The sequence below is a fragment of the Lonchura striata genome, chromosome 15 (assembly GCF_046129695.1).
Source record: "Lonchura striata isolate bLonStr1 chromosome 15, bLonStr1.mat, whole genome shotgun sequence".
NCBI classification, from domain to species: Eukaryota; Metazoa; Chordata; class Aves; order Passeriformes; family Estrildidae; genus Lonchura; species Lonchura striata.
In genome coordinates, this window is record NC_134617.1 from 1159913 (window position 1) to 1177349 (window position 17437).

Consider the following 17437-nt stretch of genomic DNA (forward strand, 5'->3'; position numbering starts at 1 on the left):
GCAGGCACGAACGGGCACGGAGCGGGCACGGAGCGGGCACAGAACGGGCACGGAACGGGCACGGAGCAGGCACGAACGGGCACGGAGCGGGCACGGAGCGGGCACGGAGCGGGCACGGGGGCAGCACTCACTGAGCCCTATGGGCCCCTTCCAACGCGGCGCATTCCGTGGTTGTGACTCACTGCACGGAGATTACACCCACCCACCCACACCCCTGGGAAGCCGCAAGGCCCCAGAGCAGCCCCCCAAAGCTCCTCGCACAGCCCAAGGACCAGGGGCACAGCCCTTCCCTCCAGCCCACACCGCCCTCTCTGCCTCGGAATCAACAGCCGCAGCAGATGATCCAGTAGAATCCAGTGCATTTATTTCTTGCAATAACTGAATGGGTGGTTTTCAGCTTTGGATTTTAACACATACAAATTAATTTTTGCAAGTTTAATGACAATCAGTACTAGAAGCAATTCATTGTATAAAGCTCATAGAAAAAAAAAAAAAAAAAACAAACAAAACAAACCAACATATCCATCAGTTCTTGGTTTTCCTGGAAAAAAAAGAAACCAAAACAAAAAACCAAGCATTCCAAATGAAGGCCTCATGGAAGCAAGCATACCCCTGCCAGAAAAAGTTAGGAACAAGTCAGAATCAACTATCAGCATAGGCAGCTGAAATACAAGTATTCACTCTTTCTACAAGCAGCTAATTTAACTAAAGACAAGGAGTTTACAGGGCCTAATTAGCTGGGGAGTTTGTGAGAAACCCACTCCCCTGTCCAGGAGCACATTCTGAGTCTGATCTGCAGCCTGGCCTAAGAATAAAGGTGCTGATGAGCCACCCCCTGCTCTGCAAACCTCCTGTAACCATCAACTGTTCCAGTGCAAATCAGAGTGAGTCCAGAGCAGGCATTCACACTAAACCAAGAGCAATGGAAGACTCTGCCTTGGCTCTCCCCTGCCCTCCCTGCAGTGCCAGTGCTGCAACCCACAGGGAATGGGAAGAGCAGGGTGCACATCAGACTTCAGAAGTTGCTGTCTCCCTCCTTCAAGGGAGAACTGACTCAGCCTGGACATTAGAAATGGAGAAGCAGCTTATGGCTGTTCCTAGATGTCTAGTTAGACTACCAAAACTTCTAGATACAATCAATAAAGGCGAACACTGCTGAGCTGAGCGAGTCCTTCGCCACCTCCGTGTTCTGACCTGCTGCCCTGCCCAAACCTCTCCAAGAGTTACCAAGAGTGCTGTGGGATTCACTTGCTTCAGTTTGTATTCAGAACGTACAAAGTCGACAACTTAAAGCTTTATTGTAGTTTGCAATAATATAAACAAGTGCTGAAATTCAGTCAATGTCCATTTCTGGAAGCTTCTTGTCGGTGGCTGTGGGGGCAGAGCCCTGCTCGGGGGGCTGGGTCCCGCTCCCGGTGTCGCCCTGCCCGTCCAATGGTCCGTTGGCTTCCGTCGGCTTCTGCTCCTCCTTCGGCAGCTCCACCTTGGGTTTGGGTTTGTTCACTATGGGGTTACAAATACTTGCCAACTCCTAGAAAACACAGAAACAACACGTCCTTAGAAATGGTTTTATCTCCCACTGTTGAACTTTAACTTCTGAAACCACTGTTGGGAATGCTCCAGTTAAGGGTTGATGTTCCCTGGTACTTTTGAGATTTCTCACCTCAGAGTTTTCTGATCAGAGTAATAAACACAAACATTCAGAAATACAGTGAATTATGCAGAAAAACGTACTTTTGCTTTCGACTGTATGTCTTTTGCTTTTATAACTGGGTCCAAAGTAAGACTTCTCTTGTTCTGCAGGTTGAGGTTGTTGTTCATCCACTCCATGGCTTCATTGGTGCTCTTCTCCACCTTTGCCACGTCTGCTTCATCAAGATGCTCATACAGTTCATCCTGCAACACCCGAACAGGAGCAGCTGTGTCAGAGTTTGAGCACAACCTGCATCCTGACATCCTCAAAACTTAGCTTCAAAATACTGAAAGCCCATTTAGTCAAGAGCTGTTGTGGTTAACAAATCAACAGAACTGATCACCCACAGCTCAGTAACCAGAGACTGAAAATCTCCTGCTGCTGGCATTTTGCCTGCATGAGGAAATGAACACATGATTAAAAAGGGACCGAGATGTGCAAGGCCCAAAAGCTACTTCTGAAAGTCTATTAAACATCAAGAACTCGTAAGTTCACTGGGAGGTTGCACCAGATTTTTGTCTGAAATTTACCTAAAATTCAGAAAATATTTGTACAATTTCCTTGCATTTTTCAGAAATTAAGTATAAAAATACCTTCGCTTTGAATGCATGAACAGCTTTCATGTATTGCTGGATTTGCTTCCCCAAGTCCTCAAATGCTTTTGGTCTTTCCTCTGATTCTTGGAATCTTGCCTGAATAGGCTGACCCAGAGTCTGAAACAAAGCACAAGTATAAAACTCATGGAGCATTGCTGAGGGATCCTCAAGGTTTGACAGGATACATCAACTTTCCTGAATTCCTTGGAACTCTGACTCTTCCTTCAACTTACAGGAAAGACTGAGCCGCCCCCAGCCCTGCTGTTACAGGTCTGTTGGAGACCTACTCCCCACACACTAACAATCCAAAGCAGGCTGTTGTTACCTCAGAACCAGCAGACCCCAGACAGCTCCTGACTGGAACAAAGTTCTCCAGCTCTGGTAAATTCCCATGGGAATGTAAAAACCACTCACCTTCAGTTCTGCCAGTTTATCAATGTATATTTGTTTGGGCTGGTCTTCACCATCTTCATAAAGCCAATTTTCTGTATCTTCTAGCTTCAGTGTGAAGCTATTTCGATCCTGCAGCAATGCACACAAAACAGGCAGGTGACATCATTTATTAGGTAACAAACTGCATTAAATGGTACTTGGAACCTTTCTGGAAGGGTTGTATTTTTAGAATATAAAGAACTCTGCCTGGAACCCTTTATCCTATTTTAGAGAAAAGTAAGAAATAAATTTTCTTCTGTAGAGCTTTGTGCTGGATTCCAGGCCCAAGAAAGAAGCATGTGTGACAGCCACAGTTCAGATCAAATACTGTCACATCAAAGGCTTTTTTGTCCCCTGCACGTTTACATTGTCACTACATAAGCAAGCCTGAGAACACAGGGAAACTCTTCTTTAGCAAAGGTGCCACAAATGTCACCTGGCATGTCCCAGTTTGGGCTCTGCAGGCACCTGGCTGGCAAAGCTCCATTGCAGTCAATGGAGATGCACTCAGGTGTTCAGTCATCCCTAAAAGCAGAGTTAACTTCATTACACACCAAGCTCCTTCAGTAAAACAGGGAAAGCTGCCTAATAATACCAAGAGATTTTTAGACAACCAGTTCAGATACAGTTGTCTACATTTAGTAGATTATCATCAGAGCCAGAAAGGTTACAATGATTTCTTCAAATTTTAAGTCTGACTATGTAATTTATATAAGTACAGTATGTGATACAGGTCAAACATTACTAAGTCCAACTGCTGATTGTACCACAATGTATCAGGACAGCTGAGCAGCAATACTCACATCCTCACTGACGAATTTCTCATAAACACTGCAGAGTTTGTCTCTCATTTCGTACACATACTCCTCCACTGCATTCTTGGCATCATTCCTCTCCTTCTCCAGCTTATCCTGCATTATCATCTTACCCTGTGAACAAGGTATCAAATTAATTGACTAAAAAGCTCATTATTTAACATTTATTTCCAGGGCACCTTGTTAGCAAAGGCTCAAACCAGATCAAGATTTTGCAAAACTGTTCTAACACAGCAAATGACTGAAAACTGATTTCAGTTTTGGTGTGATGTCCAATCCTTCTCCAGCTGAGGAACCTCCACCCTGAGGGCCACCTGCACCTTCTGGAGGTTTTCTGCAGAACAGCCCTTTGAGAGTGACAGCTCCCCTGACCAGGAACAATAAATGTACATTGCGTCCACGGGGCACTGTTGTTCACCTCTGACTGCTAACCACTTGTTTTATTCCTTTTAATCCTTTTCTTGGCCATCCTTAACTATTTTAATGAACAACAGCATTTCTGGAGACCAACAAGTGACGTTTTTTGCTTGGCAGGAAGAGTTTACCTCGTTCTCAATGAACAAGTTGAGCATGTCCTTCCCAATCTGCCACACCAGCTGGTTCTCGATGGGAAGGTCCACTGTGGTCGTCTTCACTTTGGCCTTCTTGGCCTGAGGTGGCTGATCCACTTTCTTGTCCTTCGAGTCAGCCTGGCAAGTCTGCATTAAAATATAATTACATTCACAGTAAAAACAGCATCACCACTCAGTTCAAGGGGAGCAGTCAAAGTTTACATCAGAAAAACTGAGTTAGCACCTCAACAAGAAAACCAAGCACTCCCTGCCATTCTGACACCTCATCTGCTGAAGCCTGAGACAATTAATGCAGCCACTGACCTTTTCTGGGCACTCTACATTCATGGGAGAGGGTGCTCATGGCAGAACACTATTCTAGTATTCAAGTTGTTGAAAACTAGATGATTATTTCTTCCCTGAACAGGAGAGTTCCCCCATTTTATCAGTACCAGGTCACCTGACAGGTCTGCAGTTATCAGTGCTATTTGTGGCCTTTCTAAAGGTCTAATCACAATAGACCACCAGTGCATTGAAATACAAGTTCAGCTTCCAGAACTATGACAAAGGTAGCAAATGTGCTCACACTCCTCATATTCTCACAGATCTCATGAAAAGAAAGTCTCAAATGCTCCTGTTACCTCCATTTCTTCAGACTCTGCCTTATTTTCAGGCTGGGTTTGCTGTTGCTCTTCAGCCTTTTGTTGCTCCTCGTCTACTTGCATCTTCTGAAATTCAGAGAGATCCAATTTCACACATTAAAAAAATGCAGATCACTGCTTCAGTTCCTAGACTGATCCCATAACACCTCTAATGGTCTTTAGGCAAAACAAACAGAATGAAAACTGCAGGAATAAATTATGAGCTCCAGTCTTTGCTCCAGCAAGCCACAGCTCTATCAGTAAGAATGAGATCTACACCTCAAGTCCTAATTTCAAGAGATCTATCACTGGTGCAACATACTACAATGAGTATTCTATCTCGTATTTCAGCTGTGGGCATGTCTAGTAAATCCTTACACGAGCCTGAGCCCATGGCCAGCTGTGTTTCCTGGGGATTCTGAGCAGCTGGGAGCAGTGAGTCTGTTACCTCTTCCTCCTTCGCGTGCTGATCTGTCTCCATTGGCTCCTCGTTCTCATCAAATTTATGAACCTCCACCAGAGATGCACTTGAAACACTGAAGATGCCATGGATATTTATTCTAACTTTGACTTTCACTTTGGAACTGGATCCATCTGTTTGAGGAGTGACCTTCTGAACCAAGAAGTGAGCTACATAGACAAAAAAAAAAAAACAAAAAACAAACACTTTTGATTAACCTCAGTTCTGAATGCAAAGCAAACCCCAACTGCCGCTGACACAGCTGACTGCAGTGTGCTCAGGTAATGTTAAAACCCACTCAAGTTGGACAATCCAGTTTTTTTACTCAGCAATGCTGGGGCACAGCTACTGGGAATTCTTTATGTCAAACCTGGTGTTACTTTTATCAGAGCAAAAGATTGCACAACTCTTAGTGTGCCCCTTTCATGTTTACCCCAGTATTAGGAGCTTTTTGCCCATAAACTTCATGCTACTCCACCTATTTTACTAAAAATTAATTTGAAATGTTGTCCTGAGAGCATTTGCAGTAGGCTGCATGTCCACCCTAATTAGAAAGAAAAGGTTTGAAACCCAGGAAAGACTCTTAGTTAAAGGTACAAAATGGTGCTAACCTATAGCAGGGTCTGGGTAAGGCAGCTCCTTGGGGGAACTGTAGTAGGCCTCCAGAGTGAAGGGCTCCTTCCTGTAGAAAGTGAGGACCTTGGAAAAGGGAGCAGGGTGGTTCTTGGGGAAGACCTCAAAGTCACTGCAAGAGAAAACACAGCCTGTGTTCAGTATGACAACACAGCTGGTAAGGTAACTAAACATTTCTGGATACTCTTAGGGAAAAAGTTTCCTTAAGAAGTGACAAGACTGTCCTGATCTTTCAGGTTAAGTAACAAAACAGCCACGCAGGAAGTGCCAAACTGCCACTCAACCTTGGTTTTGTTTTCTGCCATCATTAACGTCACAAGTATCAAAACTGGAAGTGTTAAATGGGCATTTAACCCTGGAAATACACTGTTCTAAGGGTATTTATTGATGTTTGTTATGTACTCTAATCATCACCAGTAATTTTAAGCTGTAACATGCAAGAAGATTGTACTAATTTTACCTCAGAGCTTCTTCTGGTGAATTCCATCGCAAAGAAATGGGGTACGGTATCAAATCTGTGATAGAAAACTCTCTCACTTTGAAAGCCGGGGACAAAATTGCACACTGCAAGAGCACAAAAGCCACATTACAAATGTTCAGACTTTAGGTGAACAAGCATTTCATTCAGCAAGTCGCTATTGATGCTGCTTAATATTCTCACAGCTAAAGCAAACAGCACTTTTTACCTGCAGTGCACAGCCTCGTGCCACAGCCTCATCCGCATTCAGGGTCGTACTGACTTCTTTGCCAAAAAATTTACTGATCTTCTCTTTGACAGCAGGGATTCTTGTGGTACCACCAACTATCTCTACTGCATGAATATCCTCCTTTTTCAACCCTAGAAAGGAGTCAGACAATACATGAAACGTTTCTCTTTCACATTAACACACCAACATATAAACCGGAAGTTTTAATAGACCATCTTTAGGCAAAGTAAAAATTTCAGCTCTTAGCTTGGGTGAGAAAGTTTTTTAATCTTGTAATTCCTAAGCAAGAAACTGTTGTTTGTGGTAACCGTTGTGTCCAACATGCAAAGGCAGCCTGCACTCTGGCTGGCTCCTGTCTGCATGCAGAGCACCCCTTATCCCCACACTCCCACTTACTGGCTTGCTCCAGCACGCTGCGAAGGGGAGGCTCCACTCTTGCCAGAAGTCCTTCACACATCTCTAAAAATTTGCTTCTGTTGGAAGAAGACATAAACAAAGCTCTAGCACACCATAAAGAAACATTGCAAACAACAGGATGCCCAAACTGAAGGAATGACATTTTCACTGTGTACTGCAGGGTTTTCTCTCCCCCAGTCCCAGCTTTATACTTTGTATGTTCTCCCAGACAAAACCAGGTTCCAGTAACCCTGGCATCCTTGCAACATCCCCAGTCCTCCCTCCTAACCTCAAGGCCACTGACCAGGCTCTAAACACTTGCATTTCCAGCAGCATTCCTGCACATGTTGCTCTTTGATTTCTCACCTCCCTGCAGCCCTAAGAGCTGACACTTCATACCAAGTTTTTAACTGCCTGAAGGGCACTCTGAAGTTTCCCCTTGTAGGGGAAACCCCAAGGTTACCTGTTCATGGTTCCAGACACATCTATATCATTCATGAAGCACTCTATGTTCATGGGCAGGTCAGAGGCATTGGCACTCATCAGCTTCTTCAGCCTCTCACACTCCTGGTACAGCCTCAGCAGTGCTCGGATCTTGGACTTGATGTCAAGTTTGTATTTCTTCCCAAACTCCTCACAAAAGTATTCCACCAACACCTCATCAAACTTCCTGCCTCCAAGGGTTGTATCAAATGCTGTAGCAAGAACCTTAAAGGAAGGGAACCCTTCAGTAACAGTACAATGTGCCATTACCCAATGAAAGCAATCAGCAGTCTACATCAAAGCAGTGCTTTGTTTCAAACATAGTTTAACTCTAAGTCAGAGAAATCGCCTTCCTGGAATAAGGCGACAACTGCTTTTAAAGGAATTCAGGGAGATCGGACAGGACTTAGCAACACAATCTGCTCCATAGCTTGTGCTGAGAGCAGATCTCTGCTCCAAATTCTGCTTAGCCACTGTCAGTTTGAGTCATATCCCAGTTTAATATTTGATGCCTCCTAAGGGTGGAACATGCTTACACCAAGCTAAAAATAAAACAGGAAGCAAATAAATAATATTAACTCTTAAAACAGGTGCTCCTTTTTGATGAAGGAATTATCTGCAAAGAACACCTGCAGCCCACCCACCTCAGCTCATTCTGCTCTGTAAACACACCAGGAATTCATTTTTTTAGGAACAGAAATCATTACCCTCAATACCTTTCAGATGGCTTTGGCCTCTACACAGGCTAACAGCCCTGCACTCTGGAACCCAAAGCATCCTTTCCACACTGCCATGGCTTCCAAGTTTAAAAAACAAATGCAAAAGAAACACAAAGGTTCCATTTCCTCAAATAAATAAAACTGAGAAAACTAATGTTGTCAGAACATTTCTCTGCATTTCACTACCTCATAATTTAAATTCTGCATCTCTTTCTCCAGCCAATCATTAGAAAGGTATTTCAACTGCCAGGTCCAGATTGTAATAATTAATAATAATAATAATAAAAAAATAAAAATGCCAGAAGAAATGTTAGTGCTTGCTGCAAAACAGCAACGCTATGACAGTGTACACTCACAAGTACACTGTCATCTGCTGAGCTTCCACTGGCAGTTTAAAGCAATCAGGAATGTTTCTTCTCCTGTACATGAACCACAGTGAGGGTTCAACAATATCTGTCACTTACACCACTGCAGGAATTCCTGCTTCAACACCAGATCTCATGACTGAATTGGAGTATTTTCTGAAAGCAGCACAGTCAGATATGATAATTTCTGAATAAACCATTTAATCCAGGTTTTTTATTCTTTGCCTGCTGATTAAGGCATGTTTGCTTCCTCCACACACTGCTCAAAAGCCCTCTAGTTCCCTGACCTACTTTTTGCTCCAGACAAAGTGCAATTTTAAGAACAAGAATTGAACTGTGTGGATGCCCCTCTGTGAAGCCAGTCAGGCTTGCCTGCCACAGTCCATGGATGTGCTGATAAATGTTCTACAGATAATCAAAATGGATGTGTAACAGCTTGTTTACTTTCAGTTTGCCTTTGTTGAATGCACAAACAGAAACTTGATATGCAGAATGCCCCATGTCCACAAAAACAACGTTCCGTGGCTTTTCTTCAAAGGCAGGCAGGTCTTGCTTATAGATCCCATATGCAAGTGCAACTACAGAAATAAAAGTATAGTTAGGACACAGAGGTTTGTAATTATCAAGAAATAAGTGGCAATCAGGAATCAGCATTAGCATTTTATCATGCTCCTCAAGCTACAGACATTGAATAAACAGAATTCTCAATGCCAAAGAAACATGGAAGAACATTAAACAGTACCAACCCTCCCTCATTAAAACAGATATTCACCAAATATCTTTATGCCTTTCTAATAATGAAAAGACAAGCTAGTATTTAAGAAACTTTCTGATCAACTCATCTATTCCAAGTGTATAAAACCAGCTGTAACTCCAGAAAGCAAGGCTCACTGGCAGAATAAAAATCTTTTCACGTAGTAAAACTGCAACACTGAGTGTGAGACAGGTAGAAATTACCTGCAGTTGTTTCATTGATTAGTCTCAGACAGTTGAGACCAGCAATCTGGGTAGCATCCATCACAGATCTCCTTTCTGCATCTGTGTAGAAACAAGGAACCTGCAAGGAGGTCAGAGAGCAAATATTAACAATTCCAGGAGCCACCTTCAGGAAACAGTTACAAGGGTGGACAGTGAGCTCATGGAGCACAAAGCTCCTTCAAATGCAGTGCTCATTTCAGTTGCAATAGAGGAAAAGCGAAAAAAAATACATAAAGACAAAGTTCCTTTTTCTATTTTACATCACAAGGCACTCATTTCTGGAGCACATAATCAGAAAATAGGAATCAAGTATTACTTATACTTCTAATTAGCAGCAATTTAAGACCATTAATGATGTAAGTCTAGTTTCCAAGAGGTGTAAGATTCTGTTTAAACAGAAAAGAAAGATACCTAGACATTTAAGTTTACTGGCCAATTTAATCAGATTTAATTGAATGCTGCAGCCATTTCAGTTCAGACAGTAACTAGTTCTGTGTGTTTTGTTGGATTCCATACTTACAGAAACAACACAGTCAACCACAGGCTTCTTAAGCGCATTCTCAGCAGTCTCCTTTAATTTGGTCAGAAGCATTCCTGTCACCTGCTCAATTGTAAAGTTTCTTTCTTCTTCCATATACATGGCCTTCAAATAAAAATTGTGCATGCTCATTACACTGCAGTGGAACCCAAGCACCATCTCCATTATCAGCCTTTTATTCCCTTCCCTACTAAGGCTTTCCATTTGAAAGAGAACACAAACTACAGCGAGCAGATTGAAAACAGAGAAATAAAAGGAAATTTTATCAGTTTCCTCCTCTGGCTCGTTCTCAAACATGCCAGACTTACCTTGATGCCAGTTGAGCCTGTTGGCAGCTGGACAAGTTCATAGGCAAGGCTTTCTTTTTCAGCTTGAACAAAGGGATCTGAGAATGCACGACCATGAAATCTTTTAAAACTTTGTACTGTATTCTTTGCATTTGAAATAACCTAGAGGAAAAGAAATCTTTAATACAACGCGGCAGGGGAACATCTGAATTTCAAACAGAAGACAGAGTTTTGTTCTCATGCTTCTCCCGCCAGGGCATTTTTGTCATTTGTATCTTAACAGTATCTGGGCAGGTGCTGGGAGGCAACTTCCCTCTGGTTGCTCAGGGAACCTACAGAAACTTGAGATGGAAAATAAAATGTACACTAAAAACCGAGCCAAGTCTATAAAATATTGATTACAACCACATTCAAATTTCATAGGGCACGTGTAGGAAACTCTTTAGAACTGTTAGCAAAATCTCTTTCCCACTTACCTATTCTCTACCCACTACCTTTCTACAACCAGTGATTGCCCAAACATAACAAGCACATGGATGTAAACTCCAGCTTAGGTTCATCACATGCACGACACTCAACACACAGATATTCTCACAAAACAACTCAAGGACCAGCTCATGAAGCTTTAGGAGGTAAGGAGGTCCCATAAAATGATGCTATCACCTGGACTTAACTGACAAAAGGTAGACTGACTTTCATTACCAGCAGAGATCAGCACAGAGAAGTGAAAGCCCATCCCAGCTGGCTTCACGTAGCACAAGTGAAGGGAATTCTGTCACTGACACCAGAGCGAGGCACGCACTGAAAACCACAGGCACTGAGAGAGCAGACAGGCACTGTTCCACAGATCATTACCTGGGATTTGGGCTCAGGCAGGAGTCTACTTCCTAAGTAACTTGGGCTGGATGTTCTCTAAGTTTAGTCTGTGCAGGACATACTCATCTCTACAGGGCTCTGCACCAATGGATTTCGTTAAGCTAAGCAGACTCAATTCCAGAAAAAACAGCTGTGTTTGGTTCTAGTACAGTTGTGCTGTTCTTGAATAACATGGCTGTGTCCAGGCATTTTTGTATTTTAGATAAAGAATCTTCACAAATCTCTAGGCTTTTTAGGCTAAGGAAAAACAACTGTTTGACTAGTCACTTCCTGTAGAAGACTCGGAAAAAATACATCATCTTTTATAGGGGTTATTTACACAGCAACACAAAATCTGATACAGCAGGACCCAAATACCACAAGTAGGACAAATCACCTTAACTTTTTCTCAGTCCTTAAATTACATTTACCTACCTATAGCAACAGAAACTCAGACTATGGGCTTGAACACCCAAAAACTATATTTAAATTGTAATTCAGCCCCAAAGGGTCACAAAAGCTCTGTCTATTTACACTCAAATATACCCCCTTTCTGCCCATCATGCACTTAATGGAATACTATTGAACAGAGTCACATAATTAAATTCCATCATAAAGCATAGGAACTGGAACAAACTAGGGCAGGGTGAAGCACCACTTGTGAATTTAGGTTTGCAACTTAAAAAAGAAATTAGTAGTTATCAGAATTTCTTAAGAGGCACAGCTTTATTCTGCTCACACTTCATTATGTGCAAGGATCAACCCTGAAATTTCTCTGCCAGATGACAAAGCAGCAGCCCATGGTGAACAGCTGAGGGCAGCTCAGCTGTTCGCTGGTTAAGGAGACACCAGGGCAGCAGCTCAGGGACATCTGTTATCTGCAGTGACAAACCCCACACTGCTGCTCTGAAGTTGTTCTACCCAAAGCCCACACTCACCTGGCTTTTAGCTGCAGCACCAATGGAGCGATTCTTGGGCCCAAAGGATATACAGGCTCTGCAAGAAAAGGAGCAAGTTCAGTCAGTGACTCTACAGCTGCACATCTTCTGGGTAAAAAGTACTGATACTGTCTAGAAAATCACTGTAATCGATATGATTTGGGCCATTAAAAACGTTGGTAACTCGCTGCAACCTGTGCATGGAACATTCTGTGGATTCTGGGAAAATCAGGCTCTCTAACTGCATTTAAAACACCAATGGTCCCTCCTGCAGAACAAACTAACCCCAAACTCATCCATGCTCCTTCAAGCTTCCCATCTAAGCACTGACTGGTCAGCCAGCCTTATCTCACTAACTGCCCATGCATGTGATGCACTCAGGGATAAGCTGTAGCCAATACCACAGGAAACATTCGACTGCTCAGCAGACAAACACAAGGCACAAAAGATATTACATCGTTCCTACACATCTGTAGCAGATGCTAACTAAGCCTTCCAGGTTTAAGGCAAACCCTTCCAGGGCAGAAAGAAACTATCTGCAGAGAAGATTGGTGTTTCAGAGTTTCATCTGTACCCACTGAAATAACATGGAGCACAGGAAGAGAAATTATGTTTTACTCCGCCCTGCCTTGTGACAGCCTGCAGTTCTGAATAGAGAAATCCTCCTTTTAGGAGAAATTCCTTGGCCGATTAAGCCTCTTGATTTACATATTTAACAAACTGTAGGAGCCCTAACAAAACAAAATCCAGCCATCTAATCCAAGTTGTTCATACCACTGAGGTAAGCTTGGTGGGGGGAAGCCTGCCATTAGGTAAGCAGATCCTTACTGCTCACACAACATGCCAACTAAGTCTAATTAAGCTGCTCCCCATGCAGCAGGTAAAGAATCTGTTTTACAGCAGGGTGATGTGCAGGGCTGCCACAGGAAACATTCCAGCTCAGCCTGAGCTTTGGAATTGGGCATTCCGAGCAGAAACTGTCAAAACCAACCTGAAGGCTGGGGTGATAGAACTGCACTGGGTTTGTATCTTCTTCCAATTTACTAACAACTTCACAAATGCAACAAGGCCTACCCTAAAACATGTGCAACAACAGAATTAACATTTCTGAATAAATCTGCAGTTGTTTGAAACAACTATTCATGATATTAGTTAAAAAAAAAAAAAAAACCAGCTAAGTTTGTGCTCTGCAGACCCTTGGGCCCACACCAAAAGAACAGGAGGTAAAAACCTAATGAGCCCAAGCAAGGAGCTGGTTATTAATTTACTCTGGTCTCCTGAAAGGAATTAAGACATGAATTGTTGCCCTTCTCTTGGACAAAAAAAAAATATCCACTACTCCACTGCTGAACTCACAAACCAAGATCCCCTCACCAACACAAATCACTAACTTAGATGAAAGCCCTGGTAGTGAGTTTCATTCACAGCGGCGAGTGAAACCAGGAACGAGAAGAAAAGGAAGAATTTTCAACCGGTCCCATTTCCCAGATCAGTTCACAAGAACCAGTGAACTCATGAAATACAAATTACACTATGACAGGATTTCTGGGAGCAGAAAAACTAACCAGTGCATTTTAAGCAGAAACATTCACAGTGAAGGTCATCAGAGGTCCTCTGCACTGACCATCAGCACCAGCTCCAGAAGGTCAATCACAATGACTTCATTTAACTCAAGGCCCTTCATGCCTACAGAAATAATTAAACTCTTATTTTTTCCTCTCAGTTTCCACTACCTTTCTCTCCACCACTTTTCCATATCCAAAGACAAACACAGTTTGCACAGCTTTGGGATGTACAAGTTTAAATTTTACAGCACTCCAGAAGAATCCAAGTACCAGAGCTGAAGGCAGATTCTGTGGGAGTGTCATCTGTGCCACTGAACTCAGAGCAATGCACTCAGGGGGGTTTATTTTAATAATACAAATTATTACAATAACACATACAAAACACAGTGTTTAACCCTGACCATGAGCCAGTGCCTGAGGAAACCTGTCACTACACCTTGCATGACTTCCCCACTGTAACAACTGCTCAGCGCTGACTTTTTGAACCAGGCGTCTGATTCCAAGTCACTTAAAAACCATGCAGAAGTTCTTTTAATAGAAGGGTCTGCTTGCAGAATGATTTTCTGCATTCCGTCAGAACCTGGAGATTAAGCCCTGCTAAAACCCTCTCATTTGCATTATGCTCATTTTTTCCATTTCGCTTCAGGCTCCCATAACTGAATTATTTCCCAAGAGATGCACCGTGTCAGATATTTTATTTAGCTCATCTCCTTCAACAAGGGACATTTGTGATCACATCTCAAATATATAGATGTATTTATCAGCAGAACTTCAACTCCCTGAGAGCCAAATACCTACAGCTATTAGAACCCAGCTCTGATACTCTCTACATTCAATATTTTCTCAGTACATCTAACCTTTAAACTTCCACATTATTGAGAACACTTAAGAAATCTCCAGATACTCGGGCACACATGCTGAATTCAAAATTTCCTTCTCCATTTATTCACTGCTTAGAGACAGGAGGAAGCAAACAGTGATGTATTGTCTAATGAGAAGCAAGGTCACTTTGGGCTTTCTGGAGTGATGCGAGGGATCTAAAAAACCCCAAACACTGAAGATGACGCAACTGTCTCACCAAGATAGCCACTTCAGGATCTGCCTAAATAAAGCCAAAGTGCAACAGAGGGGAACCTCCAGAAACACTTCTAGGACAGCCTTCCCCACAGTTCCTCTCCAGGTCTGATGCCCAATTCTTGATGCAAATTCTTTTCCCACTTTTATTTTGCAACTCATTCATAAGAGTTTTACAGCAATTCTCTCTTTCCTTCTTAGGAGTTTCTTAATGAACTGAGACAATGAACGGTCCTGTTGAGAATGTGTTAGGAGGGATCATTACACAAGCAGGGCTAGAATATACTGACCACACTGTACCACAGAATCATGGAATGATGTGGGTTGGGAGGGACCTTAAAGCTCATCCAGTCCCCTGCAATGGGGAGGGACCCCTTCCACTATGCCAGGTGGCACCAAGCCTCATACAGCCTGGCCTTGGACACTCCCAGAGACCCAGGGGCAGCTTCTCTGGGCACCCTGTGCCAGGGTCTGCCCACCCTCACAGGGAAGGATTTCTTCCCAATATCCAGTCCAAAGCTCCTCTCTGTCACTTTTGAAGCCATTCCCCTGGCACTGCAGGGCGCTGAGCACCTTTTCAAACTCTGATCCCAGGACAAGCATGGGGCTCACACCAAGCCCCACATCAGCCCAGCTCAGCCCTTCCCTTCCTGGGACCTGCTGCGCTGGGATCGCAGGGGAATGACAGCCGTGATTCCAGAACACGGAGCATGAACACACAGGGAATTAAGTCTGGCACTTGCAGCAGCCAGGGATGCTTTTCTCTACGCTCACAGCCCCCGTCCTTCTAACCCCAAGGGCAGAGCCCGCCTCGGGGGGGACAAACCGGCCGTACTGCACGGCAAGGCTGGAGAGCTGGGGCTGCTCAGCCGGGAAATGAGGAGGCTGTGCGGACACCTGGAGCGTCCTGCAGCTCAAGGGGCTACAAGGAAGCCGGAGTTTCTGCATCAGGAACTGGACTGACAGCACAAGGGGGTGCTGAAAGAACAAGGCTTCAGACTGAAAGAACGGAAATTTAAGTTAGATGTAGGGTACAAAGTCTTCCCCGTGAGGGTGAGGAGACAGAGTGCCCACAGAAACTGTGGCTGCCCCATCCCTGGAAGTGTTCGAGGCCAGGCTGGACGGGGTTTGGAGTACCGTGGGGTGGTGGAAGGTGCCCCTGCCCATGGCAGGAGTAGAACTGTATCAGCTTCAAAATCTCTTCCACCCCCTTAGCATCCTATGATTCTGTGATTCTATGGAAGGCAGCTGAGAGGGTCTCCCGAAGCCCCCTCCGTGTCCGCCGCGTTTTCCCACATCTCTGTACGCACTTTATACCTCCGCTCCTCCCGGCCCCACCGCTTCCCTCCCTCCCCGGCCCCGCCACGCCGGGCCCCGCGGGCGCCTTGCCGCCGCCTCAGCGCGGCTTGCCGGGCTGACTCACGGCGTGCAGCGGTCGCTGTACTCGTTGGCGACAGTCTCGATGCCGCCGGCGCGGGCCACAGCCACGTAGCAGCTCTGGAAGCCCAGGTCGATGCCCACCACGGACATGGCGGCGGCGCTGAGGGGGGAGCGCGGTACCGGCAATTCTCGAAAGATCCCGTCGGGCCGCGGCCGCGCCGGCGCGCAGGGCGGCCGAGATCTCGCGAGAGCGCGGCGGGGCGGAGGGCGGGCTCCGTGAGGGGCTCGGAGGGCGGGCTCCGTGAGGGGCTCCGTGAGGGGCTCGGAGGGCGGGCTCCGTGAGGGGCTCCGTGAGGGGCTCCGAGGGCGCTCGGTTCCGTCTCGCTTTTCCCCTTTGTCCAAGTTATTTCCTTGCGTCAGGAATGGCAGAAAAAGGCGATAAAGGCACAGCTTGGCAGCACTGCTCAGGTGGCTGAGTTGTTGTGATTTATTAAAAAAATATGGATATTGATTTAGTATCGATATCAAAGTGTGACAGACAAAATCTCTCTAACAGTTTAAAGTTAGAAAGTGTGTGTTGTGTGTGGGATCACTCCCAAATACACACCGCGCCTTCCAAGTGATTACAGAGTCCTTTTATACATCCAAGTATTGAATACCCAAAATACAAATACATATTCATAATTTTAGTACATCCCATTCCCAAATACACACCACACCTTCCAAGTACAGAGCCCTTTTATCCATACAAGTATTGAATAGCCAAAATACAAATACACATTCCTCATTTTGGTACATCCCATTCCTTGCTTCGTACACTAATAATTTCAAAAGCTATTAAACCTGCATAGTTTGTCCCTTGAAATGGGTCTGTGTCCCTTTCATGGGGAGGAGTCCCAAAATGAGGAAGTAAATGAAGTCTTCCTCGTTCTGACCTTTCCACCTTTTCAATGCAAATATGACAAATGAACTCTTGGTAGAACTCCCATCCCTTGTCTTCAGTTGGTTTTAGAACAGAGGAGGCCCACAATTGTCTTATGTTCCTAAAAGCAACTTGTCAGTTTGTGTATTCTTCATTATAAACCCAAGTGTTGACAAGCAATCAATTATTAGTTAACTACTAACTCTTAACTTCATCAAGGCCTACTCATTTATTTTAATTAACTCTAGTAAGGCTTATCTCTAACTAAAATCTTAGCTCCTCTAAAATCTCTAAATTCCTTAAAATTTACATTTCAGCTGCCCTTAGTCCGAAGCGGTGCCACACAAAAGCTGTTTAATGAAACCTTTTCCTTGCCTATGATGTAAGGACCTGAGGGTGACAGATGTGG

The 17437-nt window shown here is 44.2% G+C and overlaps 1 protein-coding gene across 1 annotated transcript; it reads right to left on the reverse strand.

Annotated features, from left to right (window-relative positions):
• Positions 1-342: 342 nt before the first annotated feature.
• Positions 343-16340, reverse strand: HSPA4 (heat shock protein family A (Hsp70) member 4). Its single transcript, XM_021541267.3, has 19 exons — positions 16150-16340; positions 12088-12145; positions 10316-10456; positions 9990-10112; positions 9449-9548; positions 8936-9069; positions 7388-7632; positions 6925-7001; positions 6508-6659; positions 6282-6385; positions 5800-5933; positions 5177-5358; positions 4729-4815; positions 4082-4234; positions 3525-3650; positions 2704-2811; positions 2287-2406; positions 1735-1896; positions 343-1531 (listed from the first exon to the last, which is right to left on the reverse strand). Exons 1-19 carry the CDS (start codon positions 16254-16256, stop codon positions 1334-1336), a joined length of 2511 nt encoding a protein of 836 aa, XP_021396942.1. The 5' UTR covers positions 16257-16340; the 3' UTR covers positions 343-1333.
• Positions 16341-17437: the final 1097 nt, after the last annotated feature.